Genomic DNA, 22,530 nt, shown 5'->3' on the forward strand with positions numbered 1-22,530 from the left:
TGCTCAAGATAATCAGCTGTCAAAGAAATGCAAACCGAAACCACAACAAGATACTGCCTACTAGGACAGCTACAATCAGACAGACAGTAACAAGTGTCGGCAAAGATGCTGAGAAACGGAAACGTGTCTACACAAAGACTTGTAAGTGACTATTCACAGCAGCATAATTCACAGCAACTGAAAAGTGGAACAGTCTAAATGCCCATCAATTGATAGATGAATAAATAACACGTGACATGCGCATACAACGGAATAGTATTTGACCATAAAAGGGAATGAAGTGCTGATATATGAGACAACATGGATGAACTGTGGAAACATTAATCTAAGTGAAGAAAGCCACCAAAAGACTGCTCATTGTTATGATTCCATTTGTATGAAACATTTAGAACAGGCAAATGTATGAAGACAGAATATCCATTAGTGGTTGCCTAGGGGTGGGGGTGGGAGGTATGAGTGGAAAGTCTCTGGAGGAAATGGGGAATGATGCTAACTGGTACAGGGGTTTCTTCTTACAATAATAAAAATGTTCTAAAATGGTGGTGATGGTTGCACAATTCTGAATACACTAAAAAAGAAAAAAAAATCACTGAATTGTACACTTTAAATGGATGAACTATATGGTATGTGAGCTATTTACCACCTCAGTAAAGCTGTTAAATATTTAAAAACCATAAACTACCAAAAAAAGAACTTTCTAATAATGCAATTAACAGGCAGCCCATATTGGGGAGTGACAAAATATATGTGACATTTTGCTGTTTATTTCAGCAAAGTATATTTTTTAACTAAAAAACTATTTTATTAAAATTATTTCCTAAACAAACTATGAATACCTTAGATATTATAAGAAAACACTTACTTCTAGATTTATAAATCATATACCTTAGGGCATGACCTTCTACCAATGGTACACTTTCCTCCAACACAAAAGGAATGATGTTCTTTTTCTTGGACATAAAAATAATAGAAAGTTTGAATCTTTCTGCCTCATTTTCTCTCTCCCTCCCTTTTTATTGTGATAAGCTAGAGAGAAACTGCTGTAAAGGACAGGGAGTTTAGCTCAGTGCTCTGTGAAGACCTAGAGGGGTAGAATGGGTGGGTGGGGGTGGAGAGAAAATAGAGGAAGGGGATATATGTATACATACAGCTGATTCATGATGTCATACTGCAAAAACCAACACAGCATTGTAAAGCAATTATATTCCAATTAAAAAATGTTTTTTAAGCTAATAGAAACAACAACAACAACAACAAAAAAAAACCCCACTTAACATGAGATCACCCTCTTCACAAATTTTTAGGTGCACAACAGTACAGTTAATCGTGGGCACAATGCTGTACAACAAATCTCTAGAACTTAATCATCTTGCATAACTGAAACTACATACTTGCAGGAATTGCTGTTCTGAACTACAGTTCAGTTCAAATAATTTAGAGAGGACCAAAGAGCTGTGATAAGGAAAGAAGACCAAACAAACTTACGTCGGGTTCCAGAGTCACACACCGCTGAAACGCCCTCGCTGAGCCTCCGTAGTCTTCCAAGGCCAGATAGGCACAGCCCAGAGAAAACCACACCCCGAGCTGCAAGACCAAAAGACGAAGCCATTCAAACACATAGAGACATTGATAGGATTAATCTGAAAATCCCTTAGGATGCTACCAACACACACACACAACACTAGTAGTGTATAGAGCTGTATCATAAATATTGCCTTACACTGTATCTTAAACTAGAAAACTTAGCTATGGAGATGATATTTTTCCATGTAATTTTCAAAACTATAATTCAAAAATGAAAGCACGTGCAACACTGCACATCTTTAATTGAGAAACACCCGTTTGTTTTAACCGACTCCATGAACACAATGCAGAGCTCTGTTCATAAGCCCCGACATGATAAATTAACTTTACATTTTTACTGAGCATCAATGTAACTATGTAAAAAATATACAAACCATCAGCAGAGTCACAACTGATGAACGTATTACAAACTTGAGAGGAAAAAGTTTTGCTTCCATCTTCAAGATGGACCGCAAGTATACTTTTGCTGTTTAACCAAGAGCCAAACTGCCCTGGCATGTACCGGCCTAGGCGTGCACCGGCCTAGGCATGCCTGAAAAAATTTAGAAAAAGTAGACTCAGAATCTGGATTACCAAAGAGTCATTCACAGTGGAAAGCCTGATTTAAGTCAGAAAGATTTGTACATTTAGAGATGTAGAAAACAGGTAACTATGAGGGATGGGATGGGGAGGGAGGTAAGAGGGGGGTTCAGGCTGGGGGACACATGTACACCTATGGCTGATTCATGGCAATGTATGGCAAGAAACACTACAATATTGTAATTAACCTCCAATTTAAAAAATATATTAATTAAAAAAAAAAGAAAACAGGTAAGTAGGAAGTGGCTATTGAGAATTACAAAAGAATTCTTTATTTCACAGGGTTTCCTTAAAATTCAATAGCCTCTATCAAAAGGAAGATAAAACTGATAAAAATTCAATGAAATTAGTCAGAAATGCAGCTATTACAACTCTGCTTTCCTCTCAGATATAGTCAGTAAGGCCAACGGTAGAATGAATTCTGCGTTCTTACTTTCTCTGACTTCTAGAATGAGGGCAGTGAGCCAGCAGACAGACTTGGTTGAACACTGCAGGGTGGGAAAGGAAATGAGCAGCTCTGTTATCCATCCATGGCCTCTGGTCCATGGCCTTCCACAGAGGCGGACAGGAGGCTGCCCCTACCCTCCCCCAATTCATACAAAACTTGTTCCATATGGCTAGTTGAGGCCTGAAAGTTCTTTAAGCAGATAAAGATTTTTAGCCGATAATTAGAGATAAGGCTTAGAAAGCAAACATCCCTGGGCAATTTAACACTTTGTCTTGAATTCACAAGAGGCTATAAATAACTGCTATCAGCAGCCTTTAAGAGAACAAATTTTGTTAGAAGCATAGGTAATGGCTGAAAACAGGGTGGGTGTGTGTCTGGGGGTCAGTGAGGGATACAGAGGTTGAAATTAAGTTAGAAGTTCCCTTTTCTGAATCAAGGGACTCCAGCAACTTAAAAAGTAGCTCATTACTGTTTTCTTTTGTCTGGTTATTTAAAGAATCAAATGAAAAGAGTTCCAATGCACTAAACCACATTCACTGAAAGTGACTCACTCTGAGAGGGCCTAAAGTCTGATGCTAATGTATAAAACAAGCTTACTTCTAATCTAGTCGAAAGTTTCAAAATCTGTGTTTTATAATTCATCATTTATAAGGTGTACTTTTTTTCCATTTAACATCTCTGAATGCTAATAACCAATAGCTGATCAAACTTTTACTGTGCGTGTGTGTGTTCTGAGTCGCTCAGTTGTGTCCAACTCTTTGTGGCCCCATGGATTGTAGCCTGCCAGGCTCCTCTGTTCACGGAATTTTCCAGGCAAGAATACTGGAGTGGGTTGCCATTTCCTCCTGCAGGGAGTCTTCCCTACCCAGGGATCAAACCCCCTTCTCTTGGATCTCCTGTATTGGCAGGTAGATTTTTTTTTTTTACCACTGCCCCACCTAGGAGGTCAGCATTTAATTTTCCATACAAGGTGGCACTTAAAATACATTGCCTCTTACAAGTGACAGCATGTTATACCCTCAAAGAATCATGGCAGCAAGTTTACTTGGAATGAGGAATACCTCAAATCAAGAAAAATGAGAAGTGCCCACAAAATTCTCAAAATGCATATGCCCTGCTTGCTTCCTGCATCAGCAAAGAACAAACTGACAACAGAACTATTTCATATGTGTCATAAAAAGCAGTGAGTATAAATTCAAATGAAAATAAAAATTGAAAATTTATTTTTCAATCCACCTCAAAAGACAAAGATTATATAAATGTCTGAAATTAGCAACTATCTTACAGCTCCAGCATAAGCTGGTGATGAGATTACTATGTACGTTTTTAAAACAAGTCAATGCTTTATAACTAATGTCTTAACACCAAAATAAGTTTAATAAAAATCAAGCAGATAACAATTTAATACATAGTATTGTGGTTCCCTTTTCTTTTTACTCTTGATCATTTGTGTAACTGCTTCAATAGTTTGCATCTAAAAAAAATCTAGGATCATTAAATGCTAGTAGGTTTTCATCTACTAATGACAAATTATTAAGATGGAAGATGACTTCTGTATATACCCTATTTTTTGAACCATGAAATGGCTTTAAAAAAACTCTAAAAAATTAAAACTCACATGAATCCCCAAGTTAACATTGTATATGGCTGTGTACAAAAGGTCGCCATCTCCTAGTCTCCAACTCCTGTGCTATCAGATAGAAATATAGTGCTAGCCTCATTCTATTTTCTAGCAGTCACATTTTAAAAGTAAAAAGAGATGAGTGAAATTAATTTCAACAACATTTTACTTAGCTGTACATATCTAAAATATTATCACTTACACATGTTATTAATATACAATATCAGTGAGATCTTTTATATTCACTTTATTCATGTGAAGTCTTTGAAACCTGGTGTGTGTCCTACACTAACAGCAGATTTCCGTTTGGACCAGCCACACTTCAAATGCTCAACTGCCACATGAGGCTGGTGGCTACCATACTGAGCAGCACAACTCTACACTATTTCTCTACAACAGTGACAGAGACCCTAACGTACCTGCATCCTTTCCTTTGGTTTCCATTAAAAAAAAAAAAAACTGGCTCCTCTAGCTAAGACCCACTCTTGGGCTCCTCACACACCAAAGTCATTTCTGTTCCTCTTCACACAATAGCAACCAGAATAACTAGCATTTAATGAGCACCTAGAGCCAGCTTAAGACTAAATATTTAAAAAACTAAGATCATGGCATCCAGCCCCATTACTGCATGGCAAATAGAAAGAGAAAAGATGGAAGTAGTGATAGATTTCCTCTTCTTGGGCTCCAAAATCACTACAGACTGTGACTGAAGCCATGAAATCATAAGACGATTGTTTCTTGGCAGGAAAGCGATGACAAGCCTAGACAGTGTGTTAAAAACCAGAGACATTACTCTGCTGACAAAGGTCTGTATAGTCAAGACTATGGTCTTCCCAGTAGTCATGTACAGTTGTGAGAGATAGACCATAAAGAAGGCAGAACGCCAAAGAACTGATGCCTTCAAACTGTGGTGCTGGAGATCTCTGGACAGCAAGAAGATCCAACCAGTCAATCTTAAGAGAGATCAACCCTGAATATTCACTGGAAGAACTAATGTTGAAGCGCCAGTATTTTGGTCATCTGATGCGAACAGACTCATTGGAAAAGTCCTTGATGGTGGGAAATATCGAGCGCAGAAGGAGAAGGCGGCATCAGAGGATGAGACGGTTGGATGGCATCACTGACTCAATGGACTTGAGTTTGAGCAAACTCTAGGAGATGGTAAGCAACAGGGAGGCCTGGCATGCTGTAGTCCACGGGGTCACAAAGAGCTGGATGTGACTAGGCGACTGAATGACAACGATGAACACCTACTACGTAGCCGAGCACTGATACTATGCGCTTTCCACACCTCACCTTGTCTATTCCTCACAAATGGTCTTGCAAGGCAGTAGACAGCACCCTCACTGGAGAGATGAACACAGACTAGAGTCAGTCAGCGATGAAGGAGAGATCTGAGGTCCAGTCAGCGTGATTCCAGAGGCCGTGTCATCTCTACATGACCACGCTGCCGCCCTCTACACCGTTCTGCCCACACGCAGCCACGGTTCACGGCAATGCCATTCCTGTCAGCAGCAAAGGGGGTGAAGGAAAGGAAACAGTCCACTTCACACAGGCTGGGAAGACCCAGGAGATCAATTTTTTAAGAACTGGGGCATTATCTACGTCTCCCTCAGAAAGTTCTCCTGACAGGCAAATGGATAAAGACGAAGCAGAAGAATGGATGTTTAGCTGGAGGAAAGAACTGAAAGGCAAACCTCTCACCAAGGGACTGGGCAAGAATGGAGAAAGGTAGTAACCATCACGGAGGCTCTGGTGGAGACTGCTGTGACGCTTTCTTCCAGGGGGGACTGTGAAGGCAGGCAAGCTCTAGGCACGCCTTTTAGAAGCTGACGGTCCACTTTTCTACTCGGAAGACGCCAGTACAGAGCCACAAAAGCAGACTAGTTTGAATATGACATACATACTTGAAGAATGGCTTTAAATTATTTTTTAAATAATTAACCAAAAGCAGGAATGGTTGAAAACATCATCTCTCTTTGAACTTCCTTCAAAAGTCCCCGAGAGAAACAGGAATAGAGGGAAAGATAGATTGACTGGGGTTCAAGAGGTTCTAAAGAACTGAATGACCTTGGCCATGTCACTTAACCTCTGAATCTCACTTCCCCAGTTGTTAAATGGGTGGGTGGGGGGATTAAGCAAAAATTCCGAGGCTCCTTCAGATCCCAGATTCTGAAAACGCACAGGCCACAGGGTTCAAAGGTACATTACTGCCATCTAGTGGCAAAACAAATACACTGATGATGCAAACGGAATCAGCAGGTTTGATGAACTAAGAAATGAACTGAGGCTTAGAAATCAATTTAAAAAGGCCACAAGAAAAATGAGGTCTGAAAAGGAAGTGATTTGCCTGAAGTCACACAATGGTTCCTGGTTCCTGCTGTGCAATACTTGTGGTGAAGAGAGTGACTGTATGCTAAGTCGCTTCAGTCGAGTTTGACTCTATGCGGACCATAGCGCGCCAGGTTCCTCTGTCCATGGGATTCTCCAAGGCAAGAATACTGGAGTGGGTTGCCATGCCCTCCTCCAGGGGATCTTCCTGGTCCAGGGATCAAACCCCTGCTTCTCTAATGTCTCCTGCATTGGCGGACGAGTCCTTTACCACCAGTGCCACCTGGAAAGCCCAGCAACACTTATTAAACATCAATAACTGAAACAGAATTGAACAGTTTGTTCCCCTGAGAACTAACAGAGACCAAGCACCACTGGACAACAGGCATGGATTACTCTTAGCATTAGGAAGTTCATTTTTACAAAGTTATCTAAAGCACATATACAATAGAAGCCATATGCTTATATGATATTACAAATTACTTTTTTAACTTATGAGCCTACTTACTCAAATTTCCTTCCTCCTCAAGGTTTCTGCAGAACAAATGAATAATCAGTAGCTTCACCTATTTTACTAATTTTCCTTATGCGTTGACTGGATTTTTCTGACATTCTGTATAATAAAGTGCAACATGTTATAACTGAATCCCGATGCCAAACAACACTCTCCATTCTCTCTGTTCTCCATTGCTGACTCATTCCCATGACCCCAAATGCAGATAAGTGGTTGAATATGACTTCATTAAACAGGAAATGACCCAAGCCAAACTCAAGACAGATATCAGTGTTGTCTGGTAGTAGCTTTTCCTAAAATAATGTTTGGTGCTCATATTTTAAAACCCGTGCACCACCAACCAATTCTTTCATAACCAAATTTCTCATTTACTATTAAATACTAAGTTCTCCTCCCTGCTGCTGCTACTGTTGCTAAGTCGCTTCAGTTGTGTCCGACTCTGTGTGACCCCACAGATGGCAGCCCACCAGGCTCCCCCGTCCCTGGGATTCTCCAGGCAAGAACACTGGAGTGGGTTGCCATTTCCTTCTCCAATGCATGAAAGTGAAAAGTGAAAGTGAAGTCGCTCAGTCGTCTCCGACCCTCAGTGACCCCATGGACTGCAGCCTACCAGGCTCCTCTGCCCATGGATTTTCCAGGCAAGAGTACTGGAGTGGGGTACCATTGCCTTCTCCCTCTCCTCCCTAAGGAAACACAAATCTTAACCTGCCAGCTTTGTCAGTTTCTCTCTCTCTCTCTCTCAAAGGTTTCCTCTATGTCAGTGTCTTCTTTTAAACTACAGAAGCAGCACCTTTTTCTTTCACTAGAAAGGGTTTTGGACTTCCCTGGTGGCTCAGATGGTAAAGAGTCTGCCTACAATGCAGGAAACCCGGGTTCAATCCCTGGGTCGGGAAGATCTGGAGAAGGAAATGACAACCCACTCCAGTATTCTTGCCTGGAGAATCCCATGGATGGAGAAGCCTGGTAGGCTACAGTCCATGGTGTCGCAAAGAGTCGGACAAGACTGAGCTACTTCACTTTCAGAAAGGGTATTAATTCTTAGTGTCTCCCTCTTATTCCCATCCTAGACTGGGTTACCACTGAGTCTTCTATTCACCTGCTCTTTCCAGTTCACAGTGTGAGTAACATGGGTGTTTACATATCACCTGTACGGACTCTCCTGTGAGACACAGTTCTCTATTTTCAGGCTACAGAAAATGGGGTTGCGATGATTTTCTACCACACTAGTAGCACGCTGCAATGGTTAGGATGTAAAACGTCACTGAGAACTTAGTATAGACCAGGAAATATGCTAGACACTTCATATATATTGGCTCTAATTTTCCAATTAGATCAAACTGACACAGGGATTACATCTCCACTTTACAAACAAGAAAACTGAAGCTCAGAAAGATAAAGTGATTCACCTAGAGATTACTAGGATCTGGAGTCAGGTCTATGGCAACGGAACCCTTCCCTCTACCCCTTGGTTCCAGCTATGGCCCAGATGTTATCTCAGTGCTCATATTTCTTGGCAGTTAGGCAAGTTAGACCTTAAGAGTTTCCTTTTTTATTGCTTACCAATATGAGAAAGGAAGGACAAAAGGAAATAATCTCTTTTCTCTACATATTATTTGCATATGTTCATTCTGTCTTCTCCACTAGAATGTAAGCTCCAGTCTCCTTGGACCTCCCCACCACAATAACACAAGTACACAACAGAAACTCTGTACTCCACTGCAAATACATTTTCTTCTTTCAAAAACTGACATGAAAGAGAAAGTTAACCCCCGCGAATCCTGGAAGAACACAAGCTCTCAGGATAATTAACAATTCTATCAGTGCATCATAAAAGTGTGGTCTTACACACAGCACAGGCTGGGAAGGGCTGCCGAGGTCCCTTGAAAACTCCCTGGTCTCACAGAGACTCACCAGCTCTCATGTGCTGGACTGTCCCATACACCAAAGTTACAACTTCACTGTGCTCTTGATGAAAGCCCCGATAGTTATGAATTAAAGGAAGAAAAATATTTAAACTGCACAGTCTTGTATTCAAAGCTTTCCATAACTTCTAACTTGACCTCAGCCAAACCCACCATTCCTTCCTAACATAAGACAACATCCTTTAGAGGCAAAACAGCAAAGAAGTTAAGAGTAAGTGCTGTAACACCAGAAAGCCCAGGTTCAAATCCCAGCTCCACTCCTCATATAAACTATGGGATTTAGTGTAAACTAATTAGGCCTCTATTTCCTAACTTGTTAAATGAGGGTAAAAACAGTTAAGTACCTCAGGGACTGGGCTGAGGACTAACAATATATGCAAAATGCTTAGAACAATACCTGGCACCCAGTAAATACTCAATGTTAGCTGCTAGTATTACTATTATAACTGAATCTAAACATAAATAGTCAAAACCTACAGTTACCAAGAAACCTTTGCTACATGTTTGGTTTTTGCATCTGCTAGTCTCCTTTCCTGAAACAAATGTTCCTAATGTTTGCCTCCTATCTAAATCCCAACTGTTTCTCCTAGTTTGTATCTTACAATGCTTTAGAAAGAGTTCATTTCCACTTACATTCTAGCTTACACTACAGAAGATGCTTAATGAATAGAAACTGCTATTATAATGTTAACGCTCCCATCTTCTTTCTCATCTCACTTGAAACATTATTATTTCCAGAGCTAACACCTTCATCTCTTCTCATTTCCACTCTTCTCTAGAATGACATTTCCTTGTTGTCATCCCCTCTTTCTTGATAACATTCAATCTCTCCTTCATTCACTGGATTCGACTCCATAAGTGAAAAGTGTTAGTTGCTCAGTCGTGTCCAACTCTTTGTGACCCAATGACTGTAGCCCAGGCTCCTCTGTTCATGAAATTCTCCAGGCAAGAACACAGGAGTGGGAAGCCATTCCCTTCTCCAGGGGATCTTCCTGACCCAAGGACTGAACCCAGGTCTGCTGCATTGCAGGGAGATTCTTTACTGTCTGAGCCACCAGGGAAGCCCTTCAACCCCAAAAAAGTCTTCAGTATCCTGAAAAGTTTTACTTGATTCTGCTGCCCCTTGGTACAACACTCTACATTTTGCCTCTCACTTCCCTGACATGCTCCTAGAAGAACAGTCTATAGATGTTATGGCAATTTCCTCATCCTACCCTTTAACCTCCTGAAGCTGGTATTGATGATCAATAGTTAGTTCCAAATCCAATGAACTCTTCTTGGCCCTCTTCAGACTTTATCACTCCAGGTGATATTTCTCATTGACATTTGTTTTTCTTTTAGTTTCCATGAATTCCTTCTTTGAGGTTCCTTCTCTCCCTCTGATCAAGACTCTAGTGTACTTTGCGTGAATCATATTTCGCTGATGCTATTTTCTCTCCCTTCCTCCAACCCCTGGAGATGTCCAAAGTTCAAGATTTTGCCTGAGGTTCTCTTCCAACACAGTTTCTATAAAGAATTCATTCACTTGCATGGATCTGCCTCACTGCCACAGAAAACCCAACCGCAAGCCCAGCTCGGCCTCACTCCTAGGCTTCAGGCTTTTATGCCCAGTGGACTGTGGGCCATCTCTACTCAAGACACAGCAACATCTTTTCATGTTTGACACTCAAAATCACATCACTATTCCCTATTTTCCCTTTCTTTTATATCCTCTGTACCTATCAATAACAACATTTCCTTCTTAATCAAACAACTGAGAAAACTGCCATGTTCTCAGATTCCAAACTCTTCTTCAGTCCTGCCAACCCAAGGAATAAATCCCAGAAAATTTTCCTTTATAAACAGCTTCAAACTGTTCTGTCTTACCGTGTGTGTGTGTGTGTGTATGTGTGTGCTCAGTCAGGTCCAACTCTTTGTAACCCCATGGACTGTAAACTCCTCTGTCCATGGAAATTTCCAGGCAAGTATACTGGAGTGAGTTGCCACTTTCCACTCCAGGAGATCTTCCTGACCCAGGGGTTGAACCCATGTCTCTTGAGTCTCTTGCATTGGCAGGTGGCTTCTTTACCACTGTACTACCGGGAAGCCCTATCCTTCCATCCTTATCGCTAAAGCCACTGATTGCTTATCCACGACATTCACCCTTTATTTAAACTTCCTAGAGTATCACCTTTGTCATATCATTCTTTTATTCAAAACCACAACAGACCTCTACATCTATATGGTTAGCTAATTCTGAAGACGGATCCTTAACGTCCTCCATAAGCTACTTCTGTCCATATCATTTCCCAGAGGAAACCCTGCTCTCTGCTGATAGACTGACACAGTCTAATTCATTCCCACATCCATTTCTGGTTCACAGCAGGATCTCAATAATGCTAGTTAGGGAACCACATTCAAACCACAACATTTCTGAAAGTGAAACAAGGCACTAAAAAATCATTAAAATTATATGACCTCAAAAAGACCATATTTACTGACCAACAAATTGGTTTTACTGTATCAGAGGATACAAACTCAAAACTGAAATTATCTATTGAAAAATGTATTAAAGTGAAACATTTAACATGTTGATTATCTGAACATTTAGAAATAACAAAAGGATTCTTCCCTGTTGGTCCAATGGCTTCGACGCTGCACTCCCCATGCAGGGGGCCTGGGTTCAATCCTTGATGAGGAAATGATTTCCCATATGCTGCAGGTAAGAATTTGCATGCTACAGCTAAAGATCCTGCATGCTGCAAGGAAGATCTAAGATCCCATGTGCCACAATTAAGACCCAGCACAGCAAGCTAAATAAATTTAAAAAGTGCAGTAACTAAAAACTGGTCACAGTTTATTAAGTGTCTGACTAAAGCTGAGAAGGTGACAGACACCTCCCTGTGCAGACATCATGGATATGTTAAAATACTGTGTGTGTGTGTATGTGTGTGTGTGTGTATGTAAATGACAACAGTTTTTATTATTGGTATAAGCTTGTTTGACCATATTATGCCCATCACTACAACCTTCTCCCCGCATATTTCTGCTCCACTGGTTTTCTTAATTCAGAAAGAGCATTACTTTTACCATCCTGCCACGATCCACCAAAATTTGCATCCTTATTATTACCCTGTAAGTACTTCAATCTTCAATGTTTTAACTGAGTTTATGATAGCATTCAGAATAACATTAGATGTTTCACCTTTGATATGGTACATTACCAAAAATTTTATGTTGAATCCACTAATCAGGTGAAAAAAATGAATAGTGAGAACCAAATTAATGAGTTTTCTATTTGAAGCATCTGATGTCACTGATATAAAACTGGCAAAGTCAACTGTTAATGAATTACTTCTGCTAAAAGAGCTAGCACATTAATAGCTATGATCTCACTTTTCATACACACATGAGAATATTTGGTATCAACTAATTTTCTAAACTAATGTTGCTCATTTTCATTTGCACTAGATTAAAAGTCCAGTCTCACAGAATAACATGAAAATGCACCTCCTACAGCTGTGTATTAAATTATCATCTTTGGACATGCTTCCTATTAAAACAACAACAACAAAAACTACTTTTTTTTCCCCCACTGCCTGCACCATGGGGCTTGCTGGGTCTTAGTTCCCTGACCAAGCACTGAGCCTCGGCAGTGGAACTGTGGAGTCCTGGAATTCCTGAAAAAAGTAACGTTTGACATAAATGCTAATGTTTCTTCAGAAGACGTGAGTTTTTGGTTTTCATGTGATTAGTGGAATGATTACAGCCCCTGAGGTGGAATGGAATTATATCAACTACATTTTGTGCAAGTTACACATTCATTTTCTCTCTTGACAAGTAAAAACTAAGTTCTTAATTACTCTCTAAAAACACATGTTTAAAATTTGTTTGCTTTTTGGAGATGATTGCTGCCAAAAGGGTTTATTATAAACTATAGAAAAAGTTACCAAGCTATGTAATATGGAAATAGTGGTACATTTAGACCATACAGTAAGTGACCAAACCCTTGTGTCTAGAGAATTCAGACTATTCTTCATGCGCTTTTATTTCTGGCAGGACTACTCTGCCTCCACTCCCTATACCTCTATCTGGCCTACAATTCCCCACATTTCCCACTAATCCTGCCAACTGGTAGCCAGGCAACCTCATGCAGCTCACAGGCCGCAACTTGGCACAAATGCCTGACGTACAACAAGGAGCTTACAGAGACACTGCCTCCAACATTTCTCCTATCACCACCCAAGACCCAAGCAGTCGGCTATCCTCAGCCTCTCACAGCAAGCACAGTCGGTGTTATCAGCAAGCCTCCTGTACAATGTCCTTGAAAGGGTGAGAGTCATTAAGCTGCCTCTGGAAAGGGTTGGGGAAAAAAGAGACAGGCACCTACTCGCCATCTTTCAGATTTTTGCACGTCGTAAAGAGGGAGCTCCATCTACCACATATCTTAAACACCATACTGGAGGAGGCTATGGGAGAAGATGGAAGCGCAAAGTGAATGTCTATGAAAAGCCATTCCAATTTCCTTTAATGAACTGTTAAGAACAGCACTCCATTGATTTTTTTTCTGTAAATCTTTATGGGGTGGGCAGCACTGCGCAACATGTGGGAGCTTGGTTCCCCTATAAGGGTAGAACCCACTCTCCCCTGGAGTGAAAATGCAGTCTTAACCACAAGACCACAAGGGAAGCCGCCCCCACCTCAAACACTTCATTTCAACATTTAAAAAAGTTAGGTCAAACTGGACGGGCTATCAGGAAAACAGGCAGAGTGGGATAGCCATGGACGCTGAGTAAGCTCTCAAATCCTCACCTTTCGTCACGCTTTTCTCCTAGTGTCAAGCCAGTTCCCTCCTGACACGTCTACTGACTTTGCATTAATTGGTGAAAATCTAAGCTAACTTCTGTCCCATCAGAGACCCCTCACCTCCTCTCTATGGCTACAGTCCTTCTGTCTACACAAGTGTCTTTGTGTATATATATGTCTGTGTGTGTGTGTGTGTGTGTGTGTGTGTGTGTAATATCATATAACCTTACAAAGAGGACTAGTTAATTGAGGAAGAAAGTTTAAAAATTTTAAAAGGGGAGTGGGGAAAGCTGACAAGATGAAAGGAATGAAGTATGAGTGCTGAAGGAGGGAGTGCAGAAGAAGTGGCAGGAAGTCACACTCTCCTTTGTCAGGGCTACACAGACTAGCTTGATATCTGAGCAGTTTCTTTATGTTTCCTTTTTGCTTCAAAGTAAGGAGCAATGAGAACAGCAACTACCTAAGAGGAGACCTAAGGATATATGCTTTAATTCTGATCCTGAGTCTATAAAATCCTGCTTGGGGGGTTTGGTGACCACTGGACCACTTCCTCCCACTTTCTTCAGCTTCTAACAGCCCACAATTCCCAGAAGTCTAAGGCTGAATTTTAGAGGTTTCAGAAGTTATTTGGGAAAATGAAATAGGTGTTAAGTGAATGACAGTGAGCAATCTTAAAAGCACAAGTGCAAATGGAACAACACCTTCTGGTTCTCAAACAAATGCACCACAGACAAATTCATTGAGTTTCGCAGACCATCCCTGATATAAAATCAAACACTCTTATTTTTATACCAATTTGACCTCAGGAAGCCATTAAAATACATACAAGCCATTCAATTATCACTCTCATTTTGCCTGAGTTTTGTTATTAAACCTATTTCCTGGGTATGTCTGAAAAGGTGAGACAGAATTTTTTTAATTCTATTTTTCTATTTTCTCTCATTCTAGAACTTTGAGGAGACAATAGTATGTAAGAGCTCTCCTTCTGCAAAGACAGTTCAAACTTGCATCACAAGTTATGTCTATGGCCCTCAAGCTTGCATCCTGTAGTAATGTACAACTGCAGCACCAAACACCTGCATGTTTTGGCATGGCTTACAGACTGCCTGAATTGCATCCATATGACAAACTAAGATACCCTCATATAATATCTGTTTGTACTGTGATGCTGCTTAGAGCTTGCCTTGCTAAGTAATTAATTTAAAATTATACAATGAAACCATCAAGCCCTGTCAAGTCCTCCTCTGCAAATTCCCTTACTTCATCCCTTCTTTCTGACTGCTCCTCCCAAACTGGTAACTGTCTTTCTAGACCAACACTACAGTCTCCTAAGCCTGCCCTCATCCAGGAACCCCTGTGGCCAGTGTGGCCAAAACAATATTCCAAAATCACCTCCACACACCCACATTCCTTCATTCGAAACAAAGCCAAACACAAATCAAACCTTCAATGGCTCCCTATTTGCCAAATAAAATCCAGAGTTTAGCCTCACATTCGACCTTCTGTGATCTGGCTCCAGTCTAGCTTTCCTACTGGAACTGTCCTATAACCTTTCACTCAAAAAAACTAGCTTATTCACTAATATTCTGTTCCCCCGACACACATACACACACACACCCACACACACCCACACACACCCACACAGGCACACACGCACATCTTCTCTGTTCCTGGGGCTGGGCTCATACTGTTCATTGCCTGGAAGACCCTTATCACTGCCCTTTCCTTTGGCCTATTCAAATATTGTGTGTCCTTCAAAGTCAAAGTCACCATCCTCCATTGTCTACCAAAGGCTGAAATGGTCTCCTTAGACTCTATAAAACTTGCATCTCACAAATGACTCTGGGTTTTCTGTGATTCCTTGTATTGTTGGCTAGCTCTGTCCATGTCCATTTCACTAGACTGTAGCCGTCTTGGTACAAATCAGACCACCTGGTGATCTGCAGCTACTGCCTCCTCCTCTGGTTCAGCGCCATGTGTACAGCGGACAGTGAATGTATACTTGATTGAATAACTGGTTGGAGACATTATTTACTCACTCATTCAGTAATTATTTATTAAAGACCCAGTATGTGCTAGGCATTGTTAGAAGCACTAGGAACATATAAATGAAACAAACAGATAAAAACTTCTACCTTCATGGAATTTATATTGCAATGGAGGAAGAACAGAATGTTTTTTAAAGTAAGCTGTATATAATATTAGAAGGTGCTAAGTGCTGTGGGGAAAAATACAGCAGGGAAAGAGAAGGAAGGTAAGGAAGGGTGGGAAGTGGCAGTGAGATTTTAAGCAGAATAAACATGGAAGGCCTCTGTGGGAAAGGGACACTGGACCCCAGATATGAATGAGGTAATGGAGCAAGGTATGCAGATGTCTATCTGCAAGGAGAACATTCCAGGCAGAGGAACAAGTACTGAACCACAGAGGCAGAAATGTGCCTGGAATGTTCAGGGAAGAACAAAGAGGCCAATGTTGGGTGAGTGAAGTGGGGAATGGGAGGGGACAGTAGAGATGCAACAGGAGCTCGGGGTGGAAAAGCCTCGAGAGCCAGTCAGGGACTTTGGCTGTTACCAAGGCAATGGAGCACAGGAATGTCGTGTCGAACTCAAATTCAAAAGGATCAACTCCAATGTTCACTGAATACAGGCGGATGGTAATAAGACAGAGGGCTTCCCTGGTGGCTCAGACAGTAAAGAATCTGCCTGCAATGCGGGAGAGCCAGGTTCAATCCCTGGGTGGGGAAGAGCCCCTAGAGAAGGAAATGGCTACTCATTCCAGTAATTCTGCCTGGAGAATTCCATGGACAGAGGAGCCTGGCAAGCTGTGCAGTCCATGCGGTCACAAAGAGTTGGACATGACTGAGCAACTAAGACAGAGGCAAGAAGGTAAGGAGGTAGCATATTAACTAGGTGAGCGACAATGGGGATTTGACCAGAATGGTGGCAGGAAGCAAGTCGTTGTCTGATCCTGGATATACTTGAGGATTTACTGATGGATCAGATGAGAGTATGAGGGAAAGAGAAATCAAGGATGACTCCAAAACCAAATCAGTTCAGTTCAGTTGCTCAGTTGTGTCCAACTCTTTGTGACCCCATTAACTGCAAAATTCCAGCCTTCCCTGTCCATTACCAACTCCCGGAGTTTGCCCAAATTTATGTCCATTTAGTCACTGATGCCATCTAACCAAATCATGCTCTGTTGTCCCCTTCTCCTCCTGCCTTCAATCTTTCCAAACATCAGGGTCTTTTCAAATGACTCAGCTCTTTGCCTCAGGTGGCCAAAATATTGGAGTTTCAGCTTCAACATCAGTCCTTCCAATGAACACCCAGGACTGATTTCCTTTAGAATGGACCGGTTGGATCTCCTTGCAGTCCAAGGGACTCTCAAGAGTCTTCTCCAACACCACAGTTCAAAAGCATCAATTCTTCTGTGCTCAGCTTTCTTTATCCAACTCTCACATCTATACATGACTAGTGGAAAAACCATAGCCTTGACTAGACGGACCTTTGTTGACAAAGTAATATCTCTGCTTTTCAGTATGCTGTCTAGGTTGGTCATAACTTTCCTTCCAAGGAGTAAGCGTCTTTTAATTTCATGGCTGCGTCACCATCTGCAGTGATTTTGGAGCCAAAAAAAATAAAGTCAGCCACTGTTTTTCCATCTATTTGCCATGATGGGACCAGATGCCATGATCTTAGTTTTCTGAACGTTGAGTTCTAAGCCAACTTTTTTGCTCTCTTTCACTTTCATCAAGAGGCTCTTTAGTTCTTCTTCACTGTCTGCCATAAGGGTGGTGTCATCTGCATATCTGAGGTTATTGATATTTCTCCTGTCAAATTGATTCCAGCATGTACTTCTTCCAGCCCAGCGTTTCTCATGATGTACTCTGCATATAAATTAAATAAGCAGGGTGACAGTATGCAGCCTTGATGTACTCCTTTTCCTATTTGGAACCAATCTGTTGTTCCATGTCCAGTTCTAACTGTTGCTTCCTGACCTGCATACAGATTTCTCAAGAGGCAGGTCAGGTGGTCTGGTATTCCCATCTCTTTCAGAATTTTCCACAATTTATTGTGATCCACACAGTCAAAGGCTTCGGCATAGTCAAGAAAGCAGAAATAGATGTTTTTCTGGAACTCTCTTGCTTTTTCCATGATCCAGCAGATGTTGGCAATTTGATCTCTGGTTCCTGTGCCTTTTCTAAAACCAGCTTGAACATCAGGCAGTTCACAGTTCACATATTGCTGAAGCCTGGCTTGAAGAATTTTGAGCATTACTTTACTAGCGTGACATGAATGCAATTGTGCAGTAGTTCGAGAATTCTTTGGCATTGTCTTTCTTTGGGATTGGAATGAAAATTGACCTTTTCCAGTCCTGTGGCCACTGCTGAGTTTTCCAAATTTGCTGACATATTGAGTGAAGCACTTTCACAACATCATCCTTCAGGATTTGAAACAGCTCAACTGGAATGCCATCACCTCCACTATCTTTGTGCATAGTGATGCTTTCTAAGGCCCACTTGACTTCACATTCCAGGACGTCTGGCTCTAGGTGAGTGATCACACCATCATGATTATCTTGGTCATGAAGATCTTTTTTGTACAGTTCTTCTGTGTATTCTTGCCGCCTCTTCTTACTATCTTCTGCTTCTGTTAGGTCCCTACCATTTCTGTCCTTTATTGAGCCCATCTTTGCATGAAATGTTCCCTTGGTAGCTCTAGTTTCCTTGAAGAGATCTCTAGTCTTTCCTATTCTATTGTTTTCCTTTATTTCTTTGCACTGATCGCTGAGTAAGGTTTTCTTATCTCTCCTTGCTATTCTTTGGAACTCTGCATTCAAATGAGTATATCTTTCCTTTTCTCCTTTGCTTTTCGCTTCTCTTCTTTTCACAGCTATCTGTAATGGGATGTCATTTATAGGGATGGCAGTGGTCTTGGCAGCAAAAGCTTCTAGGATGATATTTTATATTAAAATGTTAAGTCAGAGGAACAAAAAGGGACACTGAGGAAGCTGTGAGATACAGCAATCTAGAATTCCAGGGAGAGAACAGGACTGAAAATCAACTTCTGGGAGTTGTCTGCATAGACAGTGTATTTAAAGCTATGGGACTAGATGAGATCAAGGGAGGGAGTGTAGACAGAAATAAAGCTCAAGGACTAAGACCTAGGAACCTGCAAACAAACAAACAAAAGAAGGTGAAGCCAGTGAGGCAGGAGGACAATGTTATGGGTGGATGTTAAGCAGAGACTATGTGCTCAGAAAATAATTCATGTGTGTGAGGTAGGCAGCGCTGATTTAACTCAGATGATCGAGACTAACTGAGGGAATTTATTCTCCCCACCTCTTATGGCAGCTGTGGCTGAGTAAACTTTAAGCAGATAAGCAAAGATATGACACAGTTTTCCATAAAAGTAAAATTTTAATAACACAGTGATGAGTTCTAGTTTCTACCAAAAAAAAACAGAGCCCAGTGATAATCAAGTTAGTGTAGGGTTTTTCAACCTTGGCCCCACTGGCATTTTAGCCTGAATAATTCTTTATTGTAGGGGGGGTGTGCTAAGCATTATGGGATGTTTAACAGCATCCCTGGTCCCTACCCACTAGATGTCAGCAGTGCACCCTTCACCTCCCACTGGCAAAGGACCCGGGGTCAAAATCATCCCCAGTTGAGAACCTCTGAGTTAGAGCAAGCTGGCAACAAAAACCAACTCCATGTTAAGCGTCCTTGCCGAGAAATGCAACTGCCACTCTCTGCTGGTGCTCTAAACCTGTCTTCCTCTCTTCTCCAGGCCTCTCACCAGCCCACAAACTAGGAAAAGTCGCACTGTATTCACTATCTAGAGTGAAGGAAGTAAGCAATTAGTGCAACCTGTCTTAAAAAAATGTTTCCCGATTTTTTTCAATGAAAAAGATATGCCCTTAGGGAATTCTCTGGTGGTCCAGGGATCAGGACTCAGCACTTTCACTGCCACGGCTTGGGGTTCAATACCTGGTCAGAGGACTAAGATCCTGCAAGCTTCCCAGTACAGCAAAAAACAAACAAACAAACAAACCTGTGCACATTTATTGGATGGTTGCTGCCAAAAGACATGCCTCAAATCTACCCACTTCAAAAGCGACCGTTTCCGCACAATCTCTTTCATCACAGCACTATTCGCAATGGTCAGGAAGGAGGAACACCCCAGTGGCCAGCAACAAACAAATGGATAAAAACTGGTGTGGACATACAAGGGAGCGTTATTCAGCCTTCAAAGAAAGAAAAGTCTGGCACATGATACAACACGGATGCACCATGAGGGTACGACACAGTGAAACCTGCTAGTCACAACAGGACAAATACCGTATGACTCCACTCATAAGAGGTTCTTAGAAGAGCCAAATTCAGAGACAGAAAGCAGAGCAGTTCTCAGGGGCTGGAGTTACGGGCGAACTGGGAGCTTCTGTTTACTGGGTATACAGTTTCAGTTCTGCAGGATGAAAAAAGTTGTAGAGATGCGTAGAGTTGCAGTAGCCACACAAGTGAATGTACTTCACACTACTGAACTGTACACTTAGAAATGGTTAAGACGGTAAATTTTATGCTACAGGCTTTTTACCACTTAAAAAAAAAAGAGTGTACATTCATTCTGGAGTCAGACTGGGTCCAAATACTGGCAAAATGCCCAATGAGGCACTGGCTCATTGTAACTGCTCAGTAAACATTAGTAGCTGACTATTGCTGTCCAGTCATTCAGTCACATCTAACCCTTTTCAATCCCATGGACTGCAGCATGCCAGGCTTCCCTGTCCTTCACTATCTCTCAGACTTTGCACAACTCATGTCTACTCTGAGTCAGTGATGCCATCCAACCATCTCATCTTCTGTAATCCCCTTTGCCTCCTGTCTTCAATCCTTCCCAGCATCAGGGTCTTTTCCAATGAGTCAGCCCTTTGCATCAGGTGGCCAAAGTACTGGAGCTTCAGCTTTAGCATCTGTCTTTCCAATGAATATTCAGGGTTGATTTCCTTTAGGATTGGCTGGTTTGATCTCTTTGCAGTCCAAGGGTCTCTCAAGAGTCTTCTTCAGAACAATTCAAAAGCATCAATTCTTCAGTGCTCAGCCTTCTTTATCATCCAACTCTCACATTCACACATAACTATTGGAAAAACCATAGCTTTGACTATACGGACCTTCATCGGCAAAGGTAGCTGACTCTAAGTTACCATTATAACTAAAATTAAATCAAGTCAGTGTACGTGTTTATCAGAAGCATGGTTTACAGTTATATGTGACTTTGGTGATTGGGAAGGCAGTCATAAAGTCTGGTTAAAAGAAAAAACACTGTTTCTGGGACTAAAATAATCTTACTAATTGAGTATCATTAAATACAAAATAAGTTGATCTCTTTCCCCTCAAAATCAGGTCCTCTCCTATGGATTTATCTTGTCACTTATTTTAAATATCCAGGTTCCTTTTGTATTACTTTTTCAAACCTTGAAAAATGTTAAACAATTTAAAATATTTCTGTATTTGTAATACAAACATAGACACTTTTTCCTAAAATGACCAACTATCCATTCTATATGTTACTTTATTTATATGAAAGTTTGTTTCTCATTACTGACATTAGCAATTACTTGACGAGTCCTACACTGTCTGTAACTCTGACAATCATTCATTGCCTTCCCAGAATATCTACTCAGAATGGACCCCAACTTTAATAGTTGTATTTGTGTGAAGGACACTTAACAGAGAAAAATAACAAAATGAAACAGAAAAGTGAATAACAGAAACACAAAAGAAAGTGAGTAAGAGAAAACCAACCTGCCCACTTTTGGTGGCAAGCAAAAAGTGTATTAGAGTCTAGGTTCTTAGCCCAGAGATGAGCTCACCAGTCTTTATGACAGAAAATGGGTATTCATTCAGCAAGAATTAGAATTAAAGAAAAGTAGAAATGATGAGAGCAGACGAGGATTTATGAACTGTCCAACCTGCATGGGGTTAATCTTCACTGAGCGTTCGAAGCACTCCACGCATTCTTTGAACTCCCTGCTTCGCAGGTGGAGGAGGCCTTTGGAGCGCTGGGCTCGAGCACTGCGGTGTTGAGACAACTCCCAGGCCTGGTCATAGTAAGAGTGGTCTCGAAGGACATCTCCGAGCAAGCAGTATAGACTTGGCGTTTCCTTTTTCTCCAGCTCTTGCCTCAGGATTTCTTCCGCCTAGAGATAACAACAAAAATAAATAAATTGATGAACAGTGACCAATGCCTATTTTTCAGCACATTATGCAGTCTTTTGTGTCACAGGGCCCAAAATTTTATTTTCAAAGTTTGAGATGATCTGCTTATTTCATGCATCTAGGACACAGGCTGAAAAAAAAGAAACAACAGAAGATAAATATGGTACAAAGTAACTGAGGAACAAGAAGTATAACGTGGGGCTTCCCTGACATGGGTTTGATCCCTGGTCTGGGAAGATCCCACATTTCCCGGAGCAACAAAGCCTGTGTGCCACAACTACTGAAGCCTCAAAACCTGTGCTCCGCAACAGAGAAGTCACCACAATGAGAAGCCTGAGTGCCGTCACTAGAGAAAGCCCTCACACAGCAACAAAGACCCAGCACACCATAAATAAAAATAAATAAATTAATTTTTTTAAAAAAGAGGTGAAGATGCTTTGCTGGCATGTGAACCCTCCAGGAAAGGCATCAAACAGAGATTATGTCATGATACTGGGGGGCATCATTCAGCGCCCCGTTTTCCCACTC

General features: G+C 41.3%; 1 protein-coding gene across 3 annotated transcripts in view; it reads right to left on the bottom strand.

Annotated features, from left to right (window-relative positions):
• The window catches only part of TTC27 (tetratricopeptide repeat domain 27), a 181,107-nt gene that overhangs the window by 40,335 nt on the left and 118,242 nt on the right, over positions 1-22,530 (bottom strand). For all 3 annotated transcript variants that reach the window (XR_011255745.1, XM_069583602.1, XM_069583600.1), the window contains exons 13-14: positions 21,756-21,983; positions 1,486-1,584 (exon numbers count right to left, since the gene is read on the bottom strand). Coding sequence is in view for 2 of the 3 variants with exons in the window: in XM_069583602.1 (XP_069439703.1) it covers positions 1,486-1,584; positions 21,756-21,983 (327 nt within the window). In the remaining variant the exon portion in view is untranslated. The remainder of the gene's footprint in view (positions 1-1,485; positions 1,585-21,755; positions 21,984-22,530) is intronic.

Source organism: Ovis canadensis, chromosome 3 (assembly GCF_042477335.2).
Source record: "Ovis canadensis isolate MfBH-ARS-UI-01 breed Bighorn chromosome 3, ARS-UI_OviCan_v2, whole genome shotgun sequence".
Lineage (NCBI taxonomy): Eukaryota > Metazoa > Chordata > Mammalia > Artiodactyla > Bovidae > Ovis > Ovis canadensis.